This window comes from Propithecus coquereli, unplaced genomic scaffold (genome assembly GCF_000956105.1).
Source record: "Propithecus coquereli isolate 6110/MARCELLA unplaced genomic scaffold, Pcoq_1.0 Scaffold236, whole genome shotgun sequence".
Classification (NCBI taxonomy): Eukaryota; Metazoa; Chordata; class Mammalia; order Primates; family Indriidae; genus Propithecus; species Propithecus coquereli.
The window spans coordinates 3,663,503-3,687,758 of NW_012147908.1; the positions used below are offsets into that span (position 1 = coordinate 3,663,503).

At 42.1% G+C, this 24,256-nt stretch overlaps 1 protein-coding gene across 2 annotated transcripts in view; it reads right to left on the bottom strand.

The window, feature by feature from the left end:
• Window positions 1-24,256, bottom strand: part of PCDHAC2 (protocadherin alpha subfamily C, 2) — an 82,127-nt gene that overhangs the window by 19,546 nt on the left and 38,325 nt on the right. The window contains exons 1-3 of one of the 2 annotated variants that reach the window (XM_012645828.1): window positions 18,775-21,929; window positions 10,323-10,381; window positions 7,384-7,472 (exon numbers count right to left, since the gene is read on the bottom strand). In XM_012645828.1, the coding sequence (XP_012501282.1) occupies window positions 7,384-7,472; window positions 10,323-10,381; window positions 18,775-21,447 (2,821 nt within the window). In that variant the 5' untranslated portion in view covers window positions 21,448-21,929. Of the gene's footprint in view, window positions 1-7,383; window positions 7,473-10,322; window positions 10,382-18,774; window positions 21,930-24,256 lie in introns of those variants that run through there. The other variant, XM_012645829.1, reaches the window with a different exon arrangement.

Consider the following 24,256-nt stretch of genomic DNA (forward strand, 5'->3'; position numbering starts at 1 on the left):
ACAGGCTCAGAGGTGTCCACCTCAGGGCTACTTACATATCTAGTGATGCTCTTATCCGCCCCCAATCTGGACTCTCTAACATGCAGCTTGGTGTGCATCTAATGTAAATCACTCATACTAGCTGAGGCTTCTAGCCTTGCCACAGACCTTCAGGGTATTCATCTGACTCAAGGTAATTATGGAAACAGAAGCAACAGGTGTATTCTTGGGTAAAACAGTATCTATGATGCAGAGTCAAAAAAGACAAGAAAGAAGACTTGGGGAATGCCATCTCACTATTCGGCTTGGTCCATGATGACACCTAGAGCAATAGCTCTGGACATGGGATTGGTCCAGTGTTAGAAGTGAGCTCAAGCTGGTGGACTTTCTTGGTCCATCACCAACAAACTTGCTTGCTTAGACTTTCTGTACAGGGCAGGCAGGCTTTACTTACTTTTTAAGGTTTTTTTTTGGTTGGTTTTTACATGGAATAGCAGCTATAATCTAGAGGTCCAGGGTACATTTTTGGGGATCCAGCAGACAAGGGACACAATTGTAGTGATGATAAACTTCTCATCCCTGTTTTCTTGTGGATCCAAATTTTGTTCTTAAAAGTTATCCTTTCATACCCTGACCTGTAGTTATGCCTCGTGAGTCTAACTTCTACAAAGCTCTCAATTTCCTGTTTTAATATTAGCACAAACATCCTTTTGGTATTACTATCTTCAGGATTGACCTCTCCCACCCTTCACCTAGCCCACTCCCTCAGAGACTTACCACTCTAGGCAGGGCTGTTGCTGAGGAAGCTCTTGGTCTTACTGAGATAAAAGCGGAATGACATATATCTCTGTTCCCTCTCTCTTTTTTTTTTTTTTTTTCTGACTGTGGGTAATGAGACTCCAAGCATTGAGAAAGAGAAAGACTCCCCTCCAATCCACACATCCATCTCCAGGATTCCCGGCAATGACCAATCTATGACCCTTCCTTAGAGGCCCCTGGTCTCTAGCCAGTGCTTGACCTGAATATGTTTCCTCAGATTAGGCAATGATTTTCTCAACCGCAAAGTTGACTGCCTCTGTGAAGATAAATTTTTCAAGTTCCTTTGGAATCTGGGCTGAGGTTCTCTTAAAATGTTTGCCGTGAAAGACCCTTGCTGGCACTGGGACAGGGTTTCATTTCTATTTTACTAGTATCAGTGAGGCTGATGGCAGGGCTTGCTGAAGCTACAAAACTAAAGGAATTACAAGCTGTAATCCTCCTCTGCCCTCAACCCAGGTTATAAGGAGGCCTTTCTTGTTCAAACGCCGCCCAGGAAGGAGTTCCAAGCCTACCAGTTCCAAAGAATCCCAGAAATCTTTCCTACAGAATGAAGTGCAGACTCTCTACCCTCCATTTCCTCTTCCCTACAAAACTCTCAAACACACAGGTAGCCCATCATCTTTGAGCTGAGTAAGGTGGCAAAGTGGGTGACCCCCCTTCCTTGGCTCTTTGGGACACTAATATCTCTCCAAGAGAAACCTAAATGTCCCTTTGGATAAGGGGCTTAAAAATTCAGCTATAAAGAATGATGTGCAGAGAAAGCTAGAAAGGAGGGTAATTCAGAAACTCTCCTGTTCCATGCAACACTCTTAAACAAGAGAAGAATAAAGTGTATTGTGTTTCTAAGATTTCTGAGATATATTCAAAAGTTGTTTCTCATAACGAAGTTTTCAGGGGCCAGGCTGTATTGCTTCAATGTAGTTGGCAATACGGTAGTAGTACAGTGATCAACGATAACTGGAGAAACTATGACGAGTCTCCATTCCCTGACCCTGTATTAGGCTGCTCCTCTGCCTCTGTGGGATCTGAAGGAAACTGCAGCCTAAGGGAACAGTGCTTGTTGCTCTCTTCTCCTCACTATACCCTCTAAAATGTTTGTCCAGGAGCATACATCTGAGTGTACATGAGATGAGATAGTTTTCAGGAGAAATATGATTTCTGCTTTGGGCACTGTTACGGAAGAAATTCTTTTATTACGTATCATGCCCCCAACCTTGACTGCATTCTGCCCAGGGCTACCAATCCTGGAAGAATTGCTGTGGGGGAAATGAGCGAGATGCAGGAAATACAGGGTGTATCAGGAAAGCACTATCTCAGAATCTATTCATTAAACAGAAATGTTTAATTTCAGGAAAACCAGGAAATCTCCATTTCAGTCTTTTAGTTACATGACCATTAAAAATGGAAGGTGCAGGGTGTTTCCCCAAGAAGGAAATGAAGAAAGTCATGAATGAATGGAGCCAGCAAAGACCTAAGCTTCATGGTTTCTCCTAGGTAGAGGGTGCTAATTCCCCTTCCCACACCATCTTGCTCCCTCCCTTCAGGCCAGCCCAGAACAAACATATTCTTTATATTATATATATATATATCATAAACTACAAAGAGAACTCCAGCAAACATAATGAGCTTCACACCCCCAGAAAGTGAAAATACATCTTATGAGGACTTACTTTCCTCAGGTAGAGAACGCTAAGCCAAGCTGGCACTCCTGGGCCATCAGACAGAAGGTGAGAGTGGAGGATACTGACGGGAAGTAGATGCCCCACTCACATAGATCCCTGATCTCATTTTTTTTTCCCAATAAGGATATGCACACACCTCCCAGGACTGTCATTGCCATGGCAACAGCAGAAGTTGAGGTTGAGCAGGTTAGTGGAACAGCATGCTTTCTAAATTCTCCAATAAGGCCTGAGGCGTCACTCACTCATTAAATGGAAAAATTCATGTCGACAATGCTCCTAAATAGATTCCAAAAAACTTAAGAATCATGATTTCTTTCTGGGAAAGAATCAGAGATGGAGTCTCCACAGAGTCTCTCTGTAGGAGATTGGTTTGGTCACAAAGGCAGGAATCCCTAAGACAAATAAGAATACAAATCCCCATATAAAACTAGGGCACATAAACCGTGTCCATTTTCCACAGAGTAAAAGGATGTGGCAAACCAGGGCAAAAGTATCCCCTAAGGAAATAAAGAGATAGGCACTTTAAAAAAATCTTTTCTATAACAGAGTCTTCCCACAGAGACTACTCAGAACAACGTAGGTCTAAATTGTAAAGCTGATGGATAGACTCATATCTTGGAAAAATCATAATAAATAGCTACCACTTAATAAACACTTATTGTTCTGCAGTCTCTTTAATATGTGTGCATTACCTCATTTAATTCCTGTAACAACATTATAAGGTAGACACCACTATTATCTCCATTTTATAGAGAAAGAAACTCAGAATCAGAAAAGTTGAGTAATGGTCCCAGGAATATACAACTACAGAGTGGCAGGGGTAGAATTCAAAAAAGGGTCACTGACTCCTGAGCTTGAGCTCTTAACAGTTATCTCTCTGGTATGGGGAAAGACTGCCTATTTCTTACAAGAATCATATAAACAGATGCCTTCCTTGCATGCCTCTAAAGATATCAGACAACCTCAGGAATATTAACCCTAAAGCAATTCTTGACCTTTAGGGTACATCAGGATAACATAGCAGGCTTGTTAAAACACAGATTGCTGGGCCCCATCCTAAGAATTTCTGATTTGGTAAGTCTAGGGTAGGGGCCTGAGAATTTGCATCTCTGACAAGTTTGCAGGTATTGTTGGTGCTGCTGCTCCAGGAACTATACTTTAAGAACCACCGTCTGGTCACTCTAAACTAAGGTTCTCTAACTAAGCCTCATTGCCTTAGTGGCTTCCCCTACCTAATTAATCTGTCACTGTTTAGTCCCAGATCCCCTGGGGTCTTGTTTGACAAGCTATAATGTTATCTTTAGCAGTGCTACATTTTGGAATTCTCTGCAGCTCTTTTGAAAACACTGAGTATCTCCCACTCTAAAAATAATTTACTTTTGCCTTCGGTAAGTCCTGAGAGCGTATGAAATGTAGAAAGAGAAGCCTGGAAGAACCAGTAGGAGACAGCAAAGCAGCCCGGCCCACTGAAGCCAGATTAGTTCCCTCATAGGCCAGGGCAGTCTCTTTATAACCTCTTGAGAGATTCCCTCTAGGAACTGCTCACAAGAGGGCATCCATTAAAACCTCTTCAGGGCATTCACACTGAGAAAGTTAAAGAGTTGTTACATGAGTGACTGGCCCTTTAATGCCCCTCCCCCCAAAACACATGCCTCCCTCTGAAGAATAGGCTGTAACTGTATTCCGTGCATTCTCTGTTTAGCTAATTTTCTCTCTCTGCTTAGTCTCAAGCGAAGCTAAAAAGAAATAAGAAAGCCCATGGCCCAGGTCTGCTGAAACAGAGGTGAAGCTGGAGAAAGGGGCCAGTAATTAGGATTAACCAATTTAATGCCTGACTTGTTTATCTTGCAGAAAACATCACTTGGTCATGCCCCCATTGTTCCCTTCGGAGTGTGGCATCTTTATTCGAGGCTTTTGCAGACTGTGATCATAAATGAAAGGTTTAGTAACAAAAGGAAAGAACTCATCAATGGAGGAAAAACAACGTCAAGAAACACATGTCAATGAAGATCCGTGCAAAGCAGGCCCCTCCCCTTAGGCCCCTGGCTGTTGCAGGTATTGGTGTCAGAGGAGCAATAAATGGCTGGTTTGTGAGAAGGGCTCAGACACAGGTAGCAAGAGACTCAGGCACCAGAAAGAAGCCTTTTTGGAAGCAACTGCACCTTCACCGTGAAGCACTAAGGGCAACAGAATCAATGAAAGGCAGGCTTTATTTGGGACTGGAAACAACCAAGTTTTCCAGTGTTTTCCTTTTCCTCAGGCAGCAATGAATAAATCTGCCTCACTCCATCTCCAAGAGGGTGTTCGGGAGTGACTAAACTGTACAGAAGTCAGGATGATCCAGACGACCTCAGAGGATCTGTGTTTGGGCCTACAAATGAGAACTACTGAATTCTGGCCACCAACTATCAGCCAAGGCCATTATCATTGATTGTACAAAACAAAAGTATCCCAGAAAAAAAAGGAGAAAAAAGATTATACATTTATTAATACTGTATGTCAAGCACTATATTCAGCTCTTTTTTTCTCTTTTAGTTCTCCTGGCAACTCAATAAAATAGGTGGTATTATTATTACACTCAATTTATAAAAAGGCTAATTAAGAACATATGAATTTAGGCAATTTGTCTATGCTCATTCAACAGATAAGTTTGAGATTGGAATTCAACTCAGATCTGACTCCAAATCATAATTTTAATCTTTATGCCATAATCTCTCCAAACAGTGCAGAACATATATTGAGTCCTAAAACCTAAAAGTACCAAAAGGATAGGGCAGAAGGCAGAGGAGAATCCCTTCAACTTCATATCACTGATGTGGAGGTATGGTGACAAGCATGGTTATGTCACCAAGGAGTAACTGGAAGATATAAGCTCTATCCAGCACAGCCCATGAGGACTGCAACTCATGTGTCAGCAGCCAGGCACAGTCCTGGACGAAAGCAATCACACAGGAGGGGTTGGGACTATAAAGGAGGGGATCAATGGAGACCCCTTCCCTATCTCTATCAAAGAGATGGGTTCCTAACATTTTTTGAATCCAAAGGAGAGACCTGGACCAGATGGATGAAATAATCAATAGATGGTTCCCATTTCACATTTGCCTAGGAATACACACCAACCAGCACCTTCAATGGGAGGGAGAATATTCAAAGTTAGTTCTTGGCTCACCAGATTGACCTACGATGCCTCAATGGGAACAAGAAGAACTCTGAAATGAAGGCAGGGTAGAAAGGCATGATTTCATGTGGCTACTTGGATAAATAGTTCCCACCTTCCCAGATGCCTCCTCATCCTACAATACTTGGCAGTCTAAAACCACTTCCTCCTCCATCACTTCTTCACTCCATCATTGGCATTGGGGGCGTAGATTTGTCAATGAACTATTTTATGTTCTTCCCCTTGCCATATGGCAATATTAGCTCTCTAATGAATTGCTTCAACTTGTGTATTTTTTTGACAAATGTGACTTTTAGTTGAATTGTGCAACATTTATAAATAGCAAATGCTGGCTGATTGGAATCAATGAAAGCCCTTAGAGTTGCCAGCAAAAACAGGCACTTAGCTGCACTTTACTTGGATAGCCTAATGATTGGAAAGGCACCTGATTATTTTTGGAAAGAACTTTTACACGCACATTCTATGTTATCTATTATGTGTGTATGTATGCATGCATTTGAATTTGGATGGATTCCTGCAAGCCAGCCATGCTATGGATATAAGTGCTAGATACACATGGATTTACAGCTGGACACATTTGGCTTAATCCTGCCCTCTGCCACTTACAAACTGTGTGAACTTGAGTAAGTTTCTTAACCTCTCTGTGTCTCTAGTTTCTCATATGTAAAACAGACATTAAAAATCCTTTGTGAGATTGTCTTGAATTAATGAGACCACACAGGTAATGTACTTGGCACAGTGTCTGGGCCTATTATGGCTCGATAATTAGTAACTACTATCATCATCATCATGTTTTATTAATAGAGAATTAAAGTAGACACCATTTATGACCCCTACCAACACATAAGAGCCATTTTTTGACAACCCATTTTTGATGGCAACTCTAAGGGCTTTCATTGATTCATTGATCCTCCTTTTCTGTAAACTGTCACAAGGATGGGCCTCCAAACCCATATTTTTATTATATGACACTGCTTTAGTAATTGAGCAAGAATAAGGAAACTAAGGAAATGTGAATTTAAGCAATTTTTCTATGCTCACCCAGCCTTTGCATTTTTTGCCTAACCTGGCATATTCTCTTTCCTGAAAGTTTAGATTAGGAATTGATCCCCATTAGTCCTCTAAACCAAGAAATCGTCAGGTAGTCATGTTTGGCAATGTGCATGCCAACACAGTAAAAGTCGGTCTGCAGAATGATGTCAGTGTGCAGAGAGAAGCAGACCTGACTTTGACTTGAACTCACAGAGAGCAACGCCTTGGTTCTGATAACTTTCCACTTCCATGAGAAACCCTATTCCATTTATCTATCTATCTATCTACCTACCTACCTACCTACCTATCTTTCTCCTTTTGCTTACTGCTTGGAGTGGGTTTCTATTGTCTTCAACCAAAAGATTTTTGTGAACAGTGTCATCTCTGTGCATGAGGCTACCAGATCTTCTCTGTGTGGCTTGAATGGCCTCAACATTTGAAAAGTACCAGATTATTTTTTTAAAAACTTTAAACACACACACCCACAGCCCCTTATATTTACGTTACCTGTTTTCCACTCTTGAAGAACATTAAGTATAAATTCAAAATAATCATGAATGTAAGGAAATCATGCATGTATGGAAACAAAGGAAGAATAAAAAGAGAGCCATCAACATTCCTGGTCTTACAAAAATAGGTCATCTGATCACTTTCCAGAACCCAAGGAAGAACAGAAAGACTCCGGCACTTTACCTGGTGTCGCACTGGATACTGTCGGCCACTGCTGATCAGGCCCTCCTGGACCAGCCCGTAGAATGCCAGCCTCCTCCAGGTGCACAGAGCTAAGTAAACACACAGACCCAGATAATGGTTAGACCATAAATGCTTCTCCAGCTTTCCTTCCACCCTCAGAAACTGCTTACATTATGGAGGCAGGGCTACAGCTAACACATTCTGCTTATGCATGAACTGAAGCAATTACTGCTGAGTAGTCACCTCGCATAAACTGAAGAAGTATCACTGACTTACTTACTGCCTGCTAAACCATTCCAGCGATAAATTTTGGTTTTCATTAATGCCATGTGGCGCTCACTAAATCTAACAGAAAGACCACCAGAGGGCTGAGCCATTTTAATATCATAATGCTGAAGCAGATGAGAACAGCTTGTTCTCAAAAGCCCCAAGCCTCTCCTGCAGGTTCTCTTACTTCTGGGTTCTCCATCATAAAGAGGAAACCACACTAAAATTATTTTCTGATAATTAGAGTATTGTTCCAGTTTAGCTACCCAATTAATTCTTAATCTTATTTTCTGTTTTATTCTTTCTGTGTCTTTTACACATACACGACCCACCCTACGTTTCCTGGGACTAAAGGAACCTGATCACCACCACTCACAGATCCCAGTTCAGAAGGCATTAATTCACTATAAAACATTGCTGGGAGTGAGATACAAACCGGGAGACCCTTAGAGACAAACAGAGATAGAACATAAACTATTCCAGAGTAGAGAGAACATTGTACAGTATTCATTTATGTATGTCTAATGCTAACACATATCAGGCCCTCAAATATTTGTTAGATGAATGAAGGAAGGACTCAGCGAGATCTTAAGAGAAAATATCCAAGAAAACCCTTGCCAAAATTAAAGGAGCTTTTAAAACTAGATATTTGTTTATCTTGAAAATTAATTTACTAAAATAAAATTCAGACTACCAACTGAAAGGGTTATGTGAGGCAACAGAGTAGGCAAACTTAAACTATTGGGGTGGAAGGTGATCTATAATTTCGATATTCTCTTACTGTTTGACTTCAAACAATGTATCTAATGGAAACTCTCTCATTAAACTCTGACCTATTGCTATTCTTCCCTTCATCTACGCTCTAAAATCTTCTCTTTTTCAAAATATTAATTTATGTAATTAATATTTATATTAACATTATATAATAATATAAATACATCTTATATTAATATTATATGTATTAATATAAATATTAATAACTAATCAATTAGGTATAGGATTCAGGTGTTCCTGGATCCTATCCTGGAACCAGCTCAGCTCAAAGCAGACTTTTCAATGTTGTCTGAGGCTGGAAAGGCCAGGAAGCTAAGCACAGGTATGAAAAAGATGAGTCTTATTCAAGCTGAAAACTCTAATATATGTTCACTATATTACACTGCAAGCAAGAAATGGCATTTTAGTTTCAATTTTCATTTCATTTCTTATCATATTTAAATCTCATAACATCTTAATTAAAACCTGAATAGGAGCACATTTAGCTTTTTTTAAATTTGAAAATGGGACAAGGAAGTGATATGTTTTAATATTTTATTTTAAATGTAGTTTTTAAGATATATCTCATAGCTTTGGTACTTTTCAAGCAAAGCACTATTCAGTTGGGAGAGAAAGAGTTGATAGTGCACATCATGCTTTTACTTATTGTGTGGCTCTGCCAATAGCTCAGATGCAAGCAAAAGCATAAGTTGGTCTCCAATAAATGTAAAGAATTCCTTCTGATATCTAATATTCTGACATCTCCAAGAGTGTTTATGGCCTAAAATTATGATCCAGGTTTCAATGTGACATCTCACCAAGCCAACTACTGATCTTCAGCCGTCACTGATTGCTTCTGGTTCAGAAATAGCACCCAATGTAATGATTTCTGCACATTTGTAATGCTTGAGGGTGTGTTCATTTATTTTAATCTACTACATTTTTAATGGGCTAAAACTAATTTTTCATTAACTCTACACATACTGCGTAAGCTCTCTCTTTAGAAACTGATCTAGGGTTGGTGAAGATTCACTTAACAGTTGCCCAGATATTTTGAGGGACTTAAGTTTGAAGTTTATTTATTCTCTAAAGTTAAATCCTTTTGGTATTAGTGATATTCATTTCTTATCCCTCCCCATTTGGTTCTAAAAAAACTCACAAATAATGAATCTTTTATTTGGCCTCATGGTATGGATACTGGATCAGCTCTGGGAATAATGATAGTTAATCAACTTTCAAAAAAACAAAGTAGAGAAAGCAAAATTATATTTAATCTGAGTCTTAGAGTAATGCTATTCTAGGTTAATTTAAAGTAAGCTATATAGGATATCTGTCTCCAGATATCCAATAAAGGCCCTTCGCAAGCTTATCCTCTGAGGAGCCCAAGCCACTGATGACAATAAGATAGCAACAATATGGAGAAGATATGGAGACTCTAACAGGAGTGAATATGAACAAGAATATTTCATAACCAATTATTATGGTTAATAGGATGTAATACTCAATGTGAGATAGAAAAACAAGGTAGACAACATGTGCATATACAATGCACAACGTACCCAAGTCTCAAATCATCAGTGTTAATTACAATTTTTAAGGAAGGGACAGAAAGTATAGGTAGAGAGGGATGAAAGAGGTTCGAATTACTTTCCTGTAGAAATTTTAATGAGAGAAAGTACACAGCAGCCTGTCTCTGTGATCTTATGGAAGATTCTTATTTGCCAGTACTTGATAAGCATTTGGCACTGACCACTTCCAGTGTTTTAAGGAATAGACATGAAAACAAAATAATTGCATTTTCCTGGCAAAGTGTCTAAACTTCTCAGTTTTGACAGCTGCTTCTGGCCTATGGAGACACAGTTTATCTGAGCCACACCACATTAGTTACTTCCGAGCGAAGGAAGGAAGGAAATACGTACCTGTGCATGCCTGCTCGCAGGGAGGCAGAGTAACGCCAGTCAGGGTTGGGCTGTCGTGGCTGCAAAATCAAAAGGGGAGTTTTCTGTTAAAATGAAAAAGCAATGTTCCCCCAGGGACGCTGTTAATTGATTAGTTATTCACTTAAATATTTCCAGGCATTTAAAAAAGGTACTGAATGAGACATTTCATCCTCAACTCTAAGATATCTGTCTATCTGTATAGCACTTTAGAAGAAAATCAGCTCATCAGAATCCTCACACAGATTAAATACCATGGAAAAGCAGACTTAATGATGTTGTAAGGGCCAGCTTTGGCTTTGCCTTGCCCAATACAGATATGTTTTCTTAAAACACTAGGGGAAAGGCAGTCTGTTTCGAGATGAGAAAAGCTTTCATTGCTTTTGCCCTCAAGTGCCCTATTAAGGGAATATTCCTGACTTGGTATTCCAGCTGTAACGAGGCATACGACTATACAAGTTCTGCTGGCCTGGCTGGACTGCAGAGACTGCAATCTGCTGCTGGCTTTGCAGACTGCAGCAAACGTGACCCTGGGCGGATGTGCCCAGTCATAACACCAGCAACTGATAACAGCCTCTTCTACTGATTGAAGAGGAATACTAGGGAGAGGAAAACAAACCACTGCAGGGTTCGACCTTGTTCTGCTATCTAAGCCTCTTCATAAATTTGTACTTATTCCTGCTTCTCTCTGAGTGCTTTGCCTCCTCACTCAATCACTGTTTACTAAGCTCTGATTGCTTAGGAGGGAGTAGCTGAAATCCAAGAATAACCTGACTCATTCTGCACCACCTGTGTAGTGAAAAGATCTTTTTGCCCTCTGTCTACAAACTGTCAGTCCAAAGTGGAGGGGACAAAGAGGAAAATATGGGCATCTAAAGACTGGGGAGGTATGTGCTGGTCAGAAGCAACTCAGGAAGCACTGGGAACAAAATCAGTTACCATCACCATCTTGTATCAATTAGAAAAAAATGTTACTATGAAAAACATGTGATAAGACATTCCTTTAAATGATTTTCATGGGTGGAGATTAAAGTCACCCTGTCACTTAATATTAAGGTCTAGTTGAGTGGAAAGATTGGGGATAAAAGTTGTATTTTGTATTTTCCTCTGTATTATAATTACCATATTTGATAGACACAAAACCACAGTAATTCCAATAGACTATTCTAAAGTGTCAATAATTCTTGTTCCTATCTTTCATATAATTTACTCAAGGAATGCAAAGTATTTCATAGACACACTTCTTCAAAACATCCAGGGGAGATGTGATCAGCATCCCAACTTTCAGACAGATTTGGGGATGGCTATTTGGTATTCAGATATTCAGCCAAAGTCAAGGCCCAGGAAAAGCTATAACTCTGAGATACTTCAAAGGCCCCCCACACACACTAACTGCCCTCTCTTGTCTTCTTCCACATCACTGGAAAGATATGAATATGCAAGCTACTTTATTTTTGGTTTTCAAGTCCACAAAATGTTATGGATATTCCATACAAAGCAGCATAAAACTATCTATAGACCAAATGAAAGGAGTTCCCATTTTCCACCAGTGGTGTTAGAGGGAACACAAGAGAAAATATTTTCAAATCATTTTATAAACCTGGAAATGTGACTGAAATACTTTTTATTAATCATCATCATCATCATCACCATCTCTCTCTCGCCTTGCCATCAGCAGCACTAGTGTTAGCTCGTCAGCTGAGAGAATCTTCCTTCAAGAAAGACTCTAACATCTGTTAAGTAAACGTTGCCAATTTTGCTATGATTGGGTAACATTCATGATGAAAATTGCTGTAACTTGATCTTTGGAATGAAACCACCAAACTCGTTTTGCTGAAAGGCACGATTCTAGCAGGACTGACCAGGAAACTCAGTTCATTACACAATCTCACTTCCTCAGTGACATGTTTAATTTCACATGCTGCTATTTTCTATAATAGTCCATCAGCAACAACATGCTTCTCAAATTCATTTGCCAGTAACATAGTTATGAGATTTCTTATGGCAGTAATATCAGGCAGGGAGAAGAAAAGGAAGAAAGCAATTAATGTGTTTTAAGTAGCCACACAAGACTAGACAATGGGACAAGCACTTTATACATACTATTGCATTTATTCTGATACTTTATTTCTTTGTCGGACCGCAAACTCCGTGAAAGGGATTGTATCTGTTTTGCTCATAGGACATATGAATATCCTCAGATATTCATAAATGCATAGCTATATCCTCAGAGCCCGGCAGGGATCTGGTTATCTGATAGATTTTTAAAATGTTTTTAAATAAATGAACTATCACGCAAGGTCAACATTATTGTACTTAATTATAAAAATGAGAAACCGTACTTTAGAGAGAAATTAACATTACTTGCTTGATTGATGAGTTTGGCTGATAGTCATTTTTAGGTCCTCCAAAGCAAAAGTCTGTATTTTAAATACATTTATATGGAAAGACAAAATATTTTTTTCTTTTTTACTTCTGAGTTTCCCAGATATTGATTTATTTTAAAATAATACAAAATTAAAGGTAATAAAAAGTACATGAGTTTCACCTAGAATTTGATTAAACTTGAAAAAGTTCAAGTTGAAAGAATGACTACTGATATATCAGACACAGTGAGACATATATTAAGGCCTTGAAGAAACCATGATTGTTTAGCTCTCTAATACTTGAATGGTACATCCCAGGACGATGCTTAAATTCAACTGGTGAAGAACCCCAATATGTCCTGTTGCTCCAACACTTAGTCTTTTGGTAGAATAATAGTTGAAAACTGCAGATGTGGAAAACTCAATTAGATCATCCATATGGGTGACTTAGTATTATTAAAGAACAAAGACTCACTTGAGTTTCTATTAAAATTATAGCAAACATTTAATTTGTCCTGTTATGATATTATTTATTATTTCTACTATAGAATATTTGAGCTACAGAGAGTGAATCACCTCTTATAAGACAGATTTAAAGTAAAACAGGTTAAAAATACCCTATGTTATTCATAAACTCACATGACTCAGTGAAATAATATGCTGTCTTCTTACCATGCAAATCTGCATTGAAGCCATCCATAAACTGTCCCCTGGGACATATGACCCAGCACATGTAATATCTCCTTTTCCTTCCTAATATGACTCTATTAAGGATGTATCGACTGCAGATTTTTCACAGTGATATTTTGTGAACATTGATTTAAACTGTGGTAGGCAGAATTCTAAGATGGCCCCCAAAACCCCCCCCCCCGGTATACACACCTGCATCATCTCTAAGACTATGATTGTGATAGACCTTATTTATTACCATGATTATGTTATGTTATATAGCACAACGTGTTTGAAGAAAGGGAGATCCTCTGGGTGGGACTGACCTAATCACATGAGCCCTTTAAATCTGGGGTTAGAGGTCAGAGACAGAAGTCAGAGAGCTTTCAAGCATGAGAGGGATTCCATGTGAGTGAAGATGCTCCAGTGCCAGGCCTGAAGATGAAGCTGGCCATGGATAGGACCTGAGAGCAACCTCTGGGAGCTGAGAGTGCTCCTCAGCCAAAAGTAAGAAAGTAGAGATCTCAGTCCCTAATGAACTGAATTCTGCAAACAATCTGAATGAGCTTGAAAGTGGATTCCTCCCCAGAGCCTACAAAAGAGAACACAGCCCAGTGGACATGTTGATTTCAGTCTTGTGAATACCTGAGCAGACAACTCAGCCATATGGTGCAGAACTGTGAGATAACGAATACGTGGTGTTTTTAACCACTAATTTGTGGTCGTTTGTTACAAAGCAATAGAAAAGGAACACACAGACTGTTGGTCATTAAGGCAAAAAGAAATATAGCATTTAAAGTAACAGTTATGTTAAATATTGGTCTTCTAGTAAATCAAAATGAAAAGATGATAAATTTGATAATTCTGGATGGAATACTTTCCTCTGAAAACAGTCATTTAGAACCCTAATCCATGGAGCAGGAAATTAAAATAAACATAACTTTAGAACATACCTAATGGGTTCCAGTACAACGGAAAGTGCTAAGTCTGCTTCTTCTGGATGCACAGCCTGCTAGCACAGCAGCTGTACTCTCATTCCCAGTTGCACCTCCCTGAAGCCCAGAGTTCTGACCCTGCAAGGCCAGAAAGGAACTGATGGTGCTGATGTATCAAAGAACTAAGATTTCTCTTCCCCTTTCAATGTCAGATATTTCTTCGCATTTGTCAAGTTCAAGTTCTTGAAAGGAAAATCCTTGTATAATTTTTAGGTTAGCAGATTTAAAACACTGCTAAGGAATCTTCTTGACCCTTGATTTTTAAAATCATGATTATAGATTATACTGCTCCACATATTGTCATATGAATAAGCTAACTTTGTATTCGTATTATACTATGCACAGAAATGTTGATCCAGGTAAAGTCCTGTAAAAGCCACAAACAAAGACACCTGTAAAACTCCATCAAATTCAGCTAACCCTCCAGGCTTGGTCACAGGAATGTTTCCTCAAACATTTGCAAACTGACATTGTTCTGACCTCTCACTGAGGGCAAACCTTGGTAGCCAACCAAGGCAAGTACCCAGAACTGACTCTCCTATTCTATCGAGCAGATGACATGCCAGTAGACAATGTATAATATGCCAGGCTGTTTCCCTGCAGAGCACTCTGAGTTAGACCAGATGCCCTTGTGATGGCTCACTCCTGGGTCAGAGGAAAGAGGAGGCCAATGACATTCAAGCTACAATAAATAGATTTCTTCATCAGTCAGAATATGCACAAGATAAAGAGACAGAGAAGAGTTCGGCCATAATTTCATCTGGCTCAGCAGTCTGTAGAAAAACTGAGGAAGGAGGTAATTTAAAGAAATTATTGTATTATCAGAACAAAGAAAATAAACCTTTTCTCAGAAGAATAGTCCTATAACCAATATGAAAATTACAAAACAAAACAGCCCCACCCACTAAAAAGTGACTATTAGAGGATGAAACAACGGAATGAAACTTAACAGGCACAATTCCTTTGTCTATTCTGACCATTGTGCAATTTTTATAAGTTCGCCACCATGTGACTTTACGCTGAGTGTAAACTCTGCTCCAGGATAGAGTTGCCAGATAGAAAATTAAGTCCTGGGGAAAATAAATTAAGTGCCACAGAAAGAAGGGTTAACTCTTTCAGGTCAGTATATCTGGAATTAGGGTAAATAAGCACAGATGGTGGCAAAAATAACTAAAGATTTGGTGACTAAAAACTGCTTTAAAACAAGTGAGAGTGAATGCAAACTTAACCCATCTCTGCTACTCTTTTGTAATTTCTACATGTTGTGCCAACTTGGTACCACTAAGGTGCTGTTGGACAAATCTGCCCAGAGTACTCAAAGTGACTCATTAGCAATCACAGCACCAGGACTACAAATACACAGAATCTACCTTAAGATTTGGTTTTTTTTCATGGGGACTCTGAAGGGGGTGCCAACCACATTTAATAACAGGTTTTCAGAAATCTCTGAAGAGAAATTCTGCCCCATTGTCAAATAGTTACTTCAAAATCCTTACTGCACAAGTGGCTCATGAAATAAGCCCACTGGGGGTAAAAATCCACCCAAAGATTAGAGTCTGGTGTTAAATGCTGATGTTTAATAAGCAACAAGAGAAAAATCATTGAAAGAACAGACATAAAAGATCTTAACAGGCTTTGCCAATAGTAAAGCAAATAAACAAAAATATGTTAGCTTGGTAATAACATTTTTACTCACTGAACCTCCCATGTGTTACCTGCTTCTATGCAAGGAATTGCTCTTTTCCCAAAAGCAACTAATTTATACTACTAGGTGAACTAGTGGTAGCTTAAATGCCTGAATATCCCATATCAAAAGGAATAGAAACATTGGGATTTCTATCTACTTATACTATTGAAAAAAAGCACAGCTTTTGCAGTCAAACAGACATGACTTAAGATACCACTAGCAGTGTGACAGTATATGTTACCTAACCTCTCTGAGCTTATTTCCTCATATGCCAGATGTTAATACATGTTTGTTTAATGCATGACTTACAGGTAATGAAATCACATATATATTGCAAAGTAGAGCACTTTTGTGTAGCAGCGTGGTCAGTGAGTACAAATTCCCTTACTCTTCCTCTCCAATTCCCATCTAATTTTAATGGAGGTACATAACATTAATTGTACCCCAGGACCCTCCTGCCATCTGTAGTTACTAGGTAGGTAAAAAAGCAAACCCGACACAGGAATTTAACAGGTTGATCTAGTAATAATGACTTTCAGAATTGAGTGACTTTTGTTAGCATTTTGCCATACTGCAACAATGTGACTCACTCTCTGCCTGTAATTGCAATAATTTCAGGAGCTGTGGATCTCGGAGCTCTTCACTGGATTTCCAAAAGTGTCTGGCAGAAATTTGCCATTATTAAAATCATACACTTTCCTGGCAATCCCACAAGAGCAAGCAGTTTCAGACATAATTTTCTCCCTATAGTAAAGATTTGTGTACCAAAGTACACATTAACACACAGGTCAGTGTAAGACAGAAATAGTTTATGTATCAAATTGCCCCAAGCTTCAAGGCAGGAGAAAGAGTGAAATAGTGTCATTCCTCTGAGCTTCTAGCTCACAGCCAGTGGCAAAGCTGAGCCTGGCTTGGGTAGCTCTCCATGCTCACCACCTGCAGTCCACCCCAATCCCAAAGGAATTTGTTAAGCAAATGTCTATAGTGACCTTATTTCAATTGAAACCCTTTTATATGCTTTCAAAAGCTAAGATCTAAAGAATCTGTAAACTCTTTGATTCTCTCTCCCTATTTTTCTTAATCTGCAATCTGTCTCCTGTGGCTACTAAACATTGACTAACATCAGGCTCTCCTGATAAATGAATAAATCTATCTGCAATGTCCATGAGAAAATCTATTCTCAATCAAGAATGGGAACTTCTGTACTTGTGCATTACTTTTCTCAAGATTACCATGAACTTGGAATGTGACAATATGAACATTAATGAAAAGACAGCAATATGTCAATGAAAATACATCACAAAAATATAGGGGACAAATATTATTACCTCATTTTGCAGAAGCTCCAAAAGTCCTAGCTACGAAGTAGTTGTTTAGAAAAATAACAATCCTCACTGTTTACGGGACAAAATTTTGGCTTTTGAAATCCAAATTTAAAGCATCGCAAAACAGATCTCTATCATTTGAAGCATGCATATGGAAACAAACATACCACACAAACACACTCACACATTCATGCACTTTCCAATAATTTATGTATAAGCCTCATAGAAATGAACAAGCTGGCCTTATGCCTACTTACAACTCAAAACTAGTGCATATGCTAACATCTGTCTGCACACCTTACTGTATAGTAAGCCAGCCACTTTCCAAGCCTTATTCAGCTATTGCAAACCAAATTTTAGGTCCAGAAAATGAACATTTGCTTTGGAAGTATTGTCATTTAACTTAATACATGAGGGGCTTGAAAATGTTACTCTACATTTCACTAAAACCACAGGAACTGTCAACAGAAAATCAGAAGATTACAGGCTGCATTTAAGCTAAATGCAGGGAAATCTTCTTACAATGAATTCAGAGTATGCCAAGAAAGGTGGCTACTGGGAGAATTCTCTTTTCCTTCTCTTCCTCCCCAATCCCAGATTGTCCTGGTCTTCACCTTCTCCCCACATCCCTAATCCACTCATTCTAATATCTCCTTGGCCCAACCAGACAAATTGGTAAATTAATCTTTCTGCCTTACCCTCATTCATTTCCTCTGACAGCCCCCTACAGAAGAGGTACCACATCACACAGCCAAAGCAAACTTTAGCTTCAGAATGAGGTCTACATTCTATGGCTTTATCGCCTCTGACATGAATTTCCAGAGGATCCTATCAAATAAATTGAGTGCAATTACTGGGACTATTAACTAGGTAATTTGCACTGTAGATAGCCCAGTGTATAAACAGAGATAGCATACAGAGGTGACCATGACAGTCCCTAGAGGTCTTAGAGCTTTTTTAAAAAACATCACTCCTATAGGATTTCAAAAGAAAACTTTCCCCATAGATGATACAAGCAGAGGCCATTTCTCCCTGAATCTTATAACATTACTTCCTAAAACATAATCCTTATTTCCAGGCCTATTCTAGTTCTCTACAGAGCTGTGCTTTAACATCAAGTATTTAAGACTAATCCTCACTTCTCAAACAATTTTACGGACAAGTCCTCATGTATCTGAAAAGAAAATGGAAAGCAAAACAATTCTCCAGTGCTATTTTTCTTGAGAGGAAACACAGCAGATTATGATCAAATTACAAGTACTATATATACTCAGTTTAGCAGATAGCCCCTATCACTGTTGTTAACTCAATAAAGCCAACCACAGGATATTTGGGGAGGGGAGATATGAAAAACGCAGGAGTTTGTGGAAGACCCCCTGACCACTATCTCACCTCATTTTGAGAAACAGCCTCGTTTTTGAGAATAATCAGGTTCCCAGCACTCTGCCCACTTTGGCCTGTGAGGTGCCTGCTGTCAGTCACTGCTGCTTGGGCTCCCCCAGGCCCTGGTCCTGTCTGGGCCCCTGTGTTGTAAAACATGAAAGTGTCACTCCCTGAGCCTGCTGTCAGACAGGCCTTGTAGCAGTAGGTCTTGGTGAGGGAGCCATTCCCTCGAACTTCGATGAAGTGAGGCTGCACTTTGAGGCCATGCGGCAACCTGGCGTCGATATTGTTGTTGGCCTGTTTGTACAGCTCTGCGGGGCTCCGCTCCCTCACGCCGCAGAAGCCTCCACAGCATGCAGTGCCGTATGCAGTGTAGCGGTAGCACTTGATGATGCTCAAAACAATGATTGTCAAAAGAAATATAAAAGACACTGTGCTTAATGCTATTATTAGATAAAGTGTAATTTCAGAGTATGTCCGAGGGCTCTTAACATGTCTCTGAGTGTCAGGGAGGATTTTGGAAACCCTATCCACCACAGCCACTGTAATGGCCACAGAGGCTGACAGTGGTGGCTCTCCATTATCTCGGACCACCACAGTCAGGTTGAAAGTGGTACCACTCTCATCACCCAACTTCCTGGTAGTCCTAATTTCTCCTGTGTGCAGCTCTACTTTAAAGAGGTCCAGGTCAGAAGTCTGGGCTAGATGGTAAAAGAGCCAAGCATTTTGCCCGGAGTCTGAGTCCATGGCTATAACTTTGGTGACCAGGTAGCCAGCAGGGGCAGTTCGAGGCACCATCTCAATGGCTGCTGATGAATTGGTTGAGGTAGGGTATAGAATGTGAGGGGCATGGTCATTTGTGTCCACCACATACACGTTGGCAGTCACAGTGCTGCTCAGTGGTGGGCTCCCCTTGTCCTGGGCCTCCACCGTCACAAAGAACTCCCGAAACTTCTCATAGTCAAAGGAGTTGACAGCATAAAGGCTGCCACTGGCACTGTTAATGGAGACATAGGAGGTGACTGGCAGCCCTTGAATCTCCCTCTCCAGGAGGGAGTAAGTCACCTCTGCATTCTCCTTTTCATCTGGGTCTGTGGCTTGCACAGTGCAGAGCAACACCCCTGGCAAATTGTTCTCCTGGATGTAGACGGAATAGGAGTCCTTCAGGAATCTCGGTGGATTGTCGTTGATGTCTGAAATCTCAACCCGAAGTGTCCGCTGGGATGTGAGCTGTGGCATTCCCCCATCAGTGGCTGTCACTGTGATATTGTAGGCAGCCACCCGCTCCCGGTCCAGTGGGCCACTCACCACCAGTGTATAGGAGTTTCCAAAGCCATTCAGTCGGAAAGGCAGTGTGGACTCCAGGCCCAGGCTCACTTTCCGGTTGGGGCCTGAGTCTTGGTCGTTGACGCTGAGAAGGGCCACAACTGTGTTGGGTGCAGCATCCTCAGGCACTGGACTGTACAGGTCTGTGAGCACCACCTCTGGTGCATTGTCATTCACGTCCGCGATGTCCACCAGCACCTTGCAGTGACCTGCCATGGGCACTGGACCCCGGTCAGTTGCCTGCACATAGATCTGGTAGGAGGAGGCCTCCTCATAATCCAGTGCCCCAATTACTCGCACTTCCCCAGTATTGGCGTCGATGCTGAAAAGCTGCCTCTCCCGGTCCGACGTGTAGCTGCTCAAGGAGTACCTGAGCTCACCATTGGATCCCTCGTCTGGGTCTGAGGCATTCAGCTTCACCACCAATGTGCCTGGGGGCGCGTCCTCTCGCAGCTGGACGCGATAGGTGGACTGGTCGAAGGCCGGAGAGTTGTCGTTAGTGTCCAGGACACGCACAGAGATCTGCGCCGTACCCGAGCGGGCTGGGCTACCCCCATCTACGGCTGTGAGAACCAGGTGGTGCAAAGCTGCTTGCTCCCGGTCTAGGCCCTTCCGCAGCACCAGCTCCAGCACCTTACTGTTCTCCTGCAGGGGCTTAAGGTCCAGCTGGAAATGCTCGCTGGGGCTGAGCTCGTAAGTCTGCACCGAGTTGGCGCCCACGTCGGGGTCCTGCGCGCTCTCTATGTGAAAGCGCGCTCCAGGCGCCACCGATTCGCTTACCTGAAGCTGGTAGTCGGGCCGCGGGAAGCGCGGTGAGTTGTCGTTGATGTCCAGTACCTCCACCTCAACGGCGCTCACCGCCACGGGGTTGTGCGCCAGCACTTCCAGGCTGAGCAGGCAGCGAGGCCGCTGCTCGCACAGCGCCTCCCGATCAATGCGCTCGTTGACGAAGAGCGCTCCACTTGTGAGGTCCAGCTCCAGGTAGCGCGGGCTGGGCGCACCCAGATGGTTGATGCGCAGGCAGCCCGGCCCCAGGCGCCGCAGCTCGAGCCCCAGCGCGCTAGCCACGTTGCCCACGAGCGCGCCCGGTGCCTGCTCCTCCGGCACCGAGTATCGCAGCTGGGAGGCCGCTGGGCCCGGCAGCAGCAGCAGGAGAGGCAGTAGCAGCAGCCAAAACAGGGGCCGCTGGAGTCGTGGATGCTCTGTCGCCCCAGGTCTGGTGCCCGCCTGCTCCATAGCCATCGGCCGCGGCGGAGGCAGCCGGGCAGGGCAGGCGGCAGCAGATTCCCCAGCCGTGCTCCACGCCCGGGCCCCGCCTGCGCCTCCGCTCGTGCCACCCTGCGCCCGCTCCCCCATGGCTCACGCGCTAGCAAACGCTGGGGGCCGCTCCCGTCGTAGGCCCTTCCGGGGGCTCCTGGCCCCGCCGCCCTCGCTGACTCCCCATATCCCAGCTCCTCCGCTCGCCTCAGAGCCGCTCAGTCCGGCTGGGCTTTCTGCTGCCACTGCTGCCGCTGCTGCTCCAGGGGGAGGGAAAAGGAAGCAGAAGGAAAGGGGGAGGGGGGAGAGTGCTCAGCATGTCAGGCTCGGATTCCGCACCGAAGTGGCGGACCGCGACCTCGGACTGCTCAGCCGCTCCAGCCCCTCCAGCCCCATCGTCACCCTGAACCCGCCGATCCCAGCAGACCGCGGGGACACTGCCACTCCCTTTCTCCCTGCCCCCACCGCCCTGTTCATCCAGTTTCCACGGTCTCTCGCCTGCTTAACGGGTCTTGTAAGGAGATTAGTCTGGGAAAAGCAGTTAAGTCCCTAGAACTCCGGCTTTCAGCTCCCCAGGAAAAGATTTCCAAGCGCAATTCAGGAAAATAAACGGAGAGGCTTTAGCTAAGTATGGGCACCTGGGCGGCGGCTCTACCATTCAAAGGGAACAAACGCAGAGGAGGCGCTCTGGGGTTATTGCCCGTGGAGACTCTTTATTCACCTGACCCCCGCATCTTCCCTGGAACACTCTTAGGTACTGTAGAAAGTATTGAACTAGGGCAAAAGGGCAAAAGGAAGGGAGTGGGGGTGGGGTGACAAATGCCATCCTCCTTCCGGGGAAGCAAGCCTAAAACTAGCATCCTGAGATCCAGCACTCAATTCTGTTACCAGACAAGTGGCCCTTACTTTCAGTGTATGTCTTGGCAAATAACCAATAATTTAAACTTTAAATTTCTCTTTTTCAAAAATAGGCTTCATGAAGCTGCAGGTAAACCTCTTATTTGGCCCATTTTAATCATAGTGGAAAACACCTGGTAAAATTTTTAAGAGATTCTTCCCTCAAGCTTTTTCTAATCTTGCTGCAAATCTTTTACATTTATCACCCAAGACATTTTCTTTCAAGAGTGATTTTAAATTTTGTCTTTAATGGATGACAATGTCTTCAAGAGCCTGCAAAACCATTAAATCAAGAGAGTTACTCTCAATCTCCCAAGCTAGGCTGGAATTCGGACTCCATTAATGCTTTGCAGTTAAAAAAAAAAGTGTTATTAAGCAAAATGTGGGAGTCTGGGATTTATCTTACAACAGCCAGCAATTTCAATGGCTACAGCTCATCTTCTGTAAGCTCTGTGCCTCTGTGCCCTAAGACTCCCGTTGTATTGCCACAGATGCAACACACAGACAACACATTCTCTTCAGTGAAGGAGAGGGCAGAAGTATCGGAAGCCTTTCATGCTGTGTCATTGCCTTGGCCGCTCTGTTCTGAATATTCACACTTCCCAGGCCCTCTCATTTCTTCCACAGGAATTTGAAATCTATTGCCCCAACCCTGAAATATCCTTTCTCTTCCTCATCTCCCAGCATCCTCTCATGATAAATCTTCCTTTTGGGTCATTTTCTAGCTATGGGCTGGAACGATGTCAGAGCAAGACCTGACATTTGGCATGCTTCCCTCCTTGAGGGGACAGTTGAAGGAGTCAAGGTTATGACACTGAAACCCAGATTTCAAAGGACTGAACTAGCGCATCCCCTCCTTCCATCCATCAAGCGCATTCACTCACGACAGTCCACGACCTAACCAACTTTACTCCGCAGAAACTCCCAGCTTCCTCCTAGCACTGCCGCTTCTTATTTGTCCTCTTTGTTCCCTCCAGGTTGCGGAGTGGGAAGCAATTTCCATCAAAATCTATTCCTGTCTCCTTTCTTAGGTCTCTGGCTTCTCCCTCTTCTCTCTGCATCGTCTCCAAACATCCCTACAGTACTCTGTCTCTGTTTGCTGTGGTAATTTGATCTCAAGAGAGCCTTAATCTCTCAAGTGCACAAATTGTAGACCTGGCCTATGTCCTCACCCATTACTTATTTCTGAAAATAAATGGCTTATAAGTGGAATCAAGTTATAAATTGTCAGGAAAAGTGACCTTTCCTCCCCTCATCTCCTCCCAGCCCTCACAGTCGCTGCCATCTCTGCCCACAGCTCAGAGACCTGGCCACTGCCTTTACCATGCATGGACCTGTGCCTGGGAAAAGATCACAGGCACTTAAAGAAGACATTAAAGTGACAGAGGCTTGGTGATGTTTTTAATGGACACCCGCAAGTGTCATGTCTCAGGATAAAAACCAGGACTTTTCTTTCGGCAATTTCATCATCTTTTAGCAAGGACACCTGCCAGGTCATCCATTTTTATGTTCCAGGATCATAAGCTCCAACTAGTATTTACTCCCTCAGTGACTGAGAAGGCAAACACAGAGCCAAGACAATCAGCCTCCTTTTCAAAAGCATTGTACTAAAAAGATGGTATACTCTATTTGGCACCATAATGATTCAATTCCTCACATTGTTGTACTGAGGCTCCTGCCAACCTCACCAGTTGTTGAAATGTGATTACTCAGACTGTTGGTAAGTGCCTTTTCTACAAATATTAATGCTAATGTCTCAACCACACCATTATGCATTCCTTCCCTTGGACTTTCAAGAACACCCTTTTAAAAAGTAGAGTAGCACAGTAATTAGGAACACAGACTTTGGAGTCGGTCATACCCCTGCTAATGACTGTGTAGCTTTAGACACGTTACTTAACCTAAGCTTCAGTTTACTCATTTTAATTGGGGAGATAATATTAAGTAAAATTCATAGGGTTATTCTTATAATTATATGAAATAACATATGTAAAACAATTTGCACAGTGAC